This window comes from Cryptomeria japonica, chromosome 10 (genome assembly GCF_030272615.1).
Source record: "Cryptomeria japonica chromosome 10, Sugi_1.0, whole genome shotgun sequence".
Taxonomy (NCBI): domain Eukaryota; kingdom Viridiplantae; phylum Streptophyta; class Pinopsida; order Cupressales; family Cupressaceae; genus Cryptomeria; species Cryptomeria japonica.
The window spans coordinates 73,375,299-73,383,243 of NC_081414.1; the positions used below are offsets into that span (position 1 = coordinate 73,375,299).

The window sequence follows — 7,945 nt, forward strand, 5'->3', positions numbered from 1 at the left end:
TTGGCTTCTAAAACAAAAAGGTGCTAGTAAGGGCATCCACTCGTGTGGCCATACATGCGGCACTTTTAGCTTTGTAAATACAGAAGGCTCCTAGCTAGTAGGGGTTACGCCCTACAAATGATCAAATAAATTTGATCAAACGGGTTTATGGGGAGACATAGTGTCGGTATGAACTAATCAGCACACATTATCCATAGTTTTCACCATAAATACAGTTGTTTATAGTGGTTCAGAAGAGGTGGGTTTTCCTCGCTACCACTTGGGTCATTCTCTCCTCACTAGTAGTCCTAATGACCACACGGGGAGACAGGCCCTCTAAAGATGAAACAAAAAGAGCCTATTGCCCAAGACACAAAAGACACAGGTTCAATTTTAGTGCACCAATTGAAGTGTTTGCAAGTCTATGAAAACAAGGCACACAATAAAGATCAAAAACCCTTGCCAAGGTCCTGCAACAAAGATTTGTTAGTAGTTTGGACTGTTTCAAATTATCACCCCTTCCTGCAAGCACACAAGTTAGGTAAATTTTAGATCCAAAAGACTTTGTGAAATAGGGGCCTTCGACAAAACGATTTTGCTTTCAAAACAAGCTACACCACTTTTGTTAGCTAGATCTGAAAATGTTAGCTCAATATAAACCAGATCTGAAATCCGAATAACGAAATGAAACCCTAAAGCCGGATAAAACACCAAAATGCAAAAAAAAAAAAAAAAAAACTTAACACAAACATGATTTTACCCTACACAGACACGATTCTACAACACAGACGTGCTTTAACCCCTCACAGACGCGTTTCTGCAAAAAAATGCAAAACAGAAAATCTGCAAGACACGTACGCAATTAAAATGATCACAAACGTGATTATATCTCACAGACGCGGTTAAATTGCCCACAGACGCGCCTGTAATGAAAACCTGCAATCTGAAAAATGAAAATACTATCTGAAACATAGACGTGATTAAGACGTTCACAGATGCGGCAGAAAATCAAAAACGCGATCTCAAAATTCGCAGACGCGGAAATGTCGAAATGTTGTCAGAAATGTCAGATCTGCAACTTCAAAACACAAAATCTACAAAAAAAAAAATGTTAAATGCAAAAGGGACAAGAGTCCCACCAGGCGTGCCAAAATGTATATGGTGAAAAATGGAAACAACAATATTGAAAGACTAAATGAATTCAACCACAAAACCCTAGCCTAACAACAACAAAGATCCACCATAACATATGAAGATTACCTAAGACAATGCAAATCAAATGAAATCACAAAGATTATACCATCACATGTCCAATAGGGTTTGGATATCCATTCTTCCTATCTCCATTGATCTTGCTTGATATATTTGCTCTTAGATTTTATGTGTGCACAAGAGCTCAACAAAGAACGGAAATGTGGTTGCAAGTAGACTTGATCGCATATGAAAGTTCAAATGTTAGGATGCTTGATTAGAATGCCTAGGGTTGATAATGAAGGAAGCATCTCCTTATATAGAAGACACTATAAGAAATGGAGGGATAAGATTGAGAGGTGTAAAAGATAAATGGTCGGCTATGATTAGAGGGTAGGTAGATGAAATAATAAAATAATGAGAGGATAGGTAGTGTAGGAATTAAGAGATGAATGACATGTGTCATAGGTAGAAAAGGATAATGAATTAATTAAATAAATAAATATTTATTTAATTAATAGTGGAAGTGGGATCAATTAAATAAATAAATATTTATTTAATTTAGGAAAAGGATAATTTAAATAAATAAAAGTATTTATTTAAATAAGAAATAAAGCTAGAATAGGATAAATGAATTAATTAAATAAATAAAGATTTATTTAATTAATAGAATAATTAGGCTAAAGTAATTAAATAAATAAAGATATTTATTTAATTAGACGTGACAATTTTAGGTGTCTACAATAATATTATTAATTATGGGTATTGAAAGTGTCCCTACATAAAATCCAAATTTTTCACAAGGATAAGGATAAGAACGAATATAAAATAAAAATATAATAGTAATAATATAGTTTTAATATTATTTTTTTGCTTTGGTCATATAAAAATATAATAATAATAATTTGGTACTTCAAATTTTTTGCTTTTGAAAGATTTTAATGGGAATATAAAAATAAAAATATAATAATAATTCAAGTGGAATAATGAACAAATATGATATCTTTGGCGTGCTTTACATAGAGAGAGAGAGAGAGAGAGAGAGAGAGAGAGAGAGTTGTCTCTTACTTTGTTAAAAATGTTGTGGTTCTCATTGCTTATTCTGGTAACAATGTTAATCTCATGGCAAACTTGGTTTTAATGTGTTTGTTTACATTTGTGTGGAAATAAACAAAAAAACCATCAAAAACATATATATTAGGCAATTAGTGTCAAGTTTTTTATTTGCTACCTAAGTTATTGGGTACACACCTATAAGATCTCAATACCTATAGGATCTCAATCTTGCACTATCCTACAACAAGGTTACTTTTGTTTACCTAGGGTCCTGCTTGCACACCTTGGGCGAACCTAAAGGTAGCCCAAATTAAAAAATATGTCAAATATTTTGTTTCACCATTAAGTGATAATATTGAGAAAATCATATGCACCATGACGATTTAAGAAATTTCAAAGGTCTTAATTTAGACTTGGTGGGAACGAGTGTTGCCCCCAAATTCCACAAAGATGCTATCCCTTGACCCCCCTAAAGGTGTTACCCTAGCCCGCATCTATTATGGCTTCAAAATGGTCAAATCGTAAACAATGTTATTGACATGTTAGTCAATCACAACCGTTGTTTGCAAAATTTACAATGTACAACATGCAACTAACTTACATGCTATGCACACCGTACTGTCGTTTTGAAACCAGAATAGCTGCATCCTTGCCCCTATACCCCACAAAAGATAGTACCCCTAAATTTTACTAAAAGCGTCACATCCAAACCCCTTAAAAAGATGCTAATGAAGCATTCATTATGCCATATAATGTGATCAACTATACAAGGAACAGAAATCTTTATTCCACAATTGATGATCAAAATATGGTCGTTGTAAAAATTCATTGCCTGTTTCCAAAATTAGGAATTAATGATTAAAAATATCAGCTACAATGGGATTGTGCCTATCTCAAAAACTTCCAAAACAAGTAATTAATGATAAAAATATCGGCCTCTTGATTTGGTGGAGACGCCATTATGCTCTGCCTCCAAACTTGCACGGGGTCACCAAATACCATTAAAGATTACGTATGAAAAGACCTATATCATTCATCTCATTCATTACCATTCACTCATTCGAACCGTCTGTTTGTTGGTGAGCAATGAATAACGACTAGTCGGGAAGTTATGAATTTTGAATGAAATGAACTGGCGAATGATAAATCTGGTTAAATAGTATCTAGGTAGGTAGTTCACGAAATAATCTACAACATAAACACTTGTACCACCCACTAAATTATCAGAAGCCCAATTCTATATGAACAGAATGAGAAAGGCAATTTTCCTGATCTAATCATAAGCTGTGAACTTTTCAAAGAGTTAAAAAATGGTAGTAATGATGATATCTTCTACAAGAAGTCATCACTACACAATGCAAAACAAGATCTGTTTGTGTACGTGGTTGCATGGAATGGTGAGGGTGAATAATGGTTCTAGGGTTTTCGACGTGAATCCCAAGAAATCATCACCACTCTACAAGGGAGTTCATGTCAATGGAGGTTCTCTGGGTGGTGTGAAGATCAATGCAATTGCTACTGATAGCTTGAACGTGAATAATATTAGTGGTGGGTTCAAGGGCTTTGTTGAAGAAGAAAGGAGGATAAAGTTGAGTCCAGATTTGAGTGTTCTGCTTGCAGCTATTGCCATTGTGATTCAGGCAGCTGACAAGCAGTGGACCAAATCATATTGGAATAGGAGGAAGGCAAACATGTTTGATCAACTTTTCAGAGTGGGGAGGTTTCTGGAAGACAGCTTAGTGTTCAGGCAGAGTTTTGCTATAAGATCATATGAGGTTGGCCCAGATAAAACAGCCTCAATTGAAACCTTGATGAGCCATCTTCAGGTAGGTTGAAGATTTCCTCATTGTTTTGACGCTCTTTATAATCGTATGGTTGGTCCAGATAAAATAGCCTCAATTCAATCCAAACGTTGATGAGCCTATCTTCAGGCTACCATTGTTTTAAGGGTTAGTTTAATGATCTAGAGTTTAGCTCTTAATTACAAACAAACGTTTTTTATTATCTTTCAATTGTTATTATTGAAACAGTCTCACTAATATTATGTTAAGTGAATTTAGATAATCCAATGCAATGTATGATTTAGTGAAGTAAGAATAATTTATGGGTTAGAAAAATAATAATATATTATTTGTGTGTGGGATGCAGGAAACAGCCCTGAACTGTGTTTGGCTCTGTGGGGTAGCAGGAGATGGGTTTGGTAGCACCCGTGAGATGAGTCGAAGAAATCTTATATGGGTTGTTGCTCGTACTCAAATTCAAGTGGAATGTTATCCCTCATGGTATTTTTTAGTTGAGTTATTTTACAAGCCAATTTGCAGTGAGCTAGCCAATATTGTGTGTTCTTTTAATGTTTTGAAGATTAGTTTGGATAGTAGCAAGAGTTGAGTTAAAACCATTGCTCTCAATGGTTATACCATTTGATTCTTTTATACTATAAATGACTAGATATACTTATATATTGATTTTTTTTTAATGATTGAAAGAAACATTCTTATAAGAAAAAATCGTTGCTTACATCGTATTTGAAGTATAGTTAGGTGCCTCCTACATACTGAAGTATAGGGAATCTCATATACTATTTGTCATTTGTAGACCCAAAAACAAAAAGATATTGTGGATTATAAAACAAAATTAATCAACTGATCACTATTTGACCGAGTCTAGGTAATCCAAAATTGTAATTGTAATTAAAGAAAAAGATATAAAAAATTTAATAATATATTTAATGTTCATAAAGTTTCACTAAAAAACTACCTTGAATCATCACTCAAGACAAAGGGAGTCCCCTTCCATTTGTCTATCATCTCCCCTCTCTTTTTTCTTAATATTATATCATCTATCTTTTATTAATATAAAGTAAAGTAGGGAGTATTCAAAAAGTAAAAAATTAAAGATTTAAAAAAAATAGTTAAATCGGTTTAAAAGAAGAAATTATAATGTTATTTTTTAACATAAAATATTAAATTTATATAAATAATTTTTAAAAATATATTATAAATGAATATAAATATTTTAAATATATTGATCTTTAAAAACATTAAAAATATAATCCAAAATTATTTTTTATTTAAATATTATTTTATTTATTAATTTTCATTTGGATATTATTTTATTTTATTTAAAAAAATATTATTTACTGAAAAAGTTATTTTACTTCATTTATCTTAGAGATATTTTGTTTTATTTTAAAATTATTTAAAATTTATTTTATATATCATTTTATTTATTAAATTTTTATTTACTTAACAATTATTTTACTTTGTTTTTGAAGATTTCCTTTTATTTATTTAAGAGACATTATATTCTATTTTGAAAGTGAGTTATGTAATTTATTATAGAATGTCTCTCGATAGTTAGACTATTAAATATAATTATTAATTCAAATAATATAATATTATTGTTTAATTATAACTTTTAATTTTAATTTTTTTATAATGAGAAAGGATATTAAATATTGTATATATTGGAATATATAGTTTACTTTATTTATTTATTTATTTATTTATTGTGTTTGTTTTGTTTTTTTAATAAAATTTTGTTCCTTTCTTAATTTCTTGATTTGAATTTAAGAATGTTTATGTATGTAGGATTTCAAATTAAAAGAAAATAGTTTTGGTGTTTTTGGTTTATTCAATAGTAAAATATTTGATTTTGGCTCAAAACATCAATCAATGATGCTAATTATTTCTTATAGATTATGGAGTTCGGAAGGAGATATAAATTTGATAGAAATTACTTTTGAATAGATTGAAACATAGAAGAAAGGATTGGTTTCATGAATATTGTATTTTTATAATATTCTAATATTAATATTTGGATTTTGTAGGGGCGATATTGTGCACATAGATACATGTGTGGATGCATCAGGTAAAAATGGTATTCGATGGGATTGGATTGTTCGTGACATAAAGACAAATGTTGTTCTTACACGGGCAACTAGGTGAGAATGCTTAATTATTCACAATGTGTCTTTTACTTGATTTTATGTTTATATGTTTGTCTGATTTTATGATTAAATGAGCATAATTTTAATTTCGTTTGATCATATTTTCATATAGCACTTGGGTAATGATGAATAAAAAAACAAGGAAATTTTCAAAGATTCCAAATGAAGTGAGAGAGGAAATCCAACCTTATTTCACTAAGAGACAAATGATTGGAGATGAAGATAATCAAAAGATAATCAAGCTTGAGGATAGTACTACTTCATACATCTGTTCAAATTTAATGGTAAGATGTGACTTTAAAAAACAAATAGAAACAAAATTTTAAGAGATTATAAAATTGAAAATGTGTACCTTGTATTCTCTTAACATAAGCTTTCTTTTAATCTTATTTGCAGCCACGTTGGAGCGATTTAGATGCAAATCAACATGTCAACAATATTAAATATATTAGTTGGATTTTGGAGGTATTTTTTTAAAATATTTCTTGTAATGAAATATGCATGTTTGATTCCTCTGGTCGCATTGCTTAAAGTTGATTTTAATGTTGTTCTCAAGGGATTAATAGATTTCTCTAAAACATATAGGTTAATTTTTCTTATATGATTATATGTTTAAAAATATAACTATCTTTTTTATTCTTTTTTAAGAAATGTAAGTTTTGATGAAAAATATAATAAGCATTAGTTCATCAAAAATATTTTTTAATATTAATTTTTTTTGGATATTTGCAGAGCATGCCTATCTCTATTCTACAAGATAATGAACTTGCTAGTATAACTTTAGAGTATAGGCGTGAATGCATGCTATCACATACTCTTCAATCATTATCATGTCTACAAGCTTACAATGTGATGGATTCTACATGGCACACATGTGTAGATGAGCCTCCAGTCACTTGTGAATCCTCTCCTACACTACATTTTGTGCATTTGCTTCGATTGCAAGATAATGGATTAGAACTTCTTAGGGCAAGGACAAAATGGAGGCTGAAGAGAGCTAAAAACGTCTTACACCAACTAGAGTAGTGTTAAAATAATATATTTTTTATAGTTTATAGGCTATAGAAGTAAAGTAAATGTAAACCAAAACAAGTAAATACTATAAAAAAAAATAGATATTACTTTTGGGTGATTAGGGTAGTAGATACTTGGAGTTGGTTATGAGGTTGTAACTTTTGCATATGTATTCTATATGTCAACTTTTGTATGAAAAAAATATTCATAAGTAAATCCTTAATTTTGAGGGGCTTAAGCATCTTTAAAGTGTTATCATATTGGTTGATAATGTGTATGCTCTGTGAGGGAAGTTTAAGGTAGTTGAATGACGATATTTATGTACATGAAAGATAATAAAGGTATGAGATCAATCTATTATAGCAATCAATCTAAATATTTTAGAATGAGAAATTAATGGTATATTTAAATTCATAATTTTAATTTTTTATATTACATGAAAATAATTAGATTTATTTATTAAAATTATTCAACTTGAAGTTAGGAAACACATTTTGATTCTATGTGAATGATATGATTTTGGTAATTTTTAAGATACTATATGATTAATATTTTTTTCTAAAATTCATATAGTAGCATCTAGTGATGAAAACATCATAACATGGATTATGATTATTGAACCATTTTAGTCATAGAGTCCAATTTATCTTGAAAGAATAAAAATAGTAGTCTCAACACTCTTTTGGGAACTAAATTGTTTCTTTTTTATCTGTTCATATTGAATTATTTGAGCATTTCAGTTAATAGATCCATTGA

At 30.1% G+C, this 7,945-nt stretch overlaps 1 protein-coding gene across 1 annotated transcript; it reads left to right on the forward strand.

Moving 5' to 3' along the window:
* The first annotated feature begins 3,488 nt into the window (after positions 1-3,488).
* Positions 3,489-7,432, forward strand: LOC131033313 (palmitoyl-acyl carrier protein thioesterase, chloroplastic). The gene is made up of 6 exons (XM_057964501.2): positions 3,489-4,052; positions 4,375-4,508; positions 6,056-6,169; positions 6,288-6,459; positions 6,572-6,640; positions 6,908-7,432. Exons 1-6 carry the CDS (start codon positions 3,537-3,539, stop codon positions 7,199-7,201), a joined length of 1,299 nt encoding a protein of 432 aa, XP_057820484.2. The 5' UTR covers positions 3,489-3,536; the 3' UTR covers positions 7,202-7,432.
* The last annotated feature ends 513 nt before the right edge of the window (positions 7,433-7,945 follow it).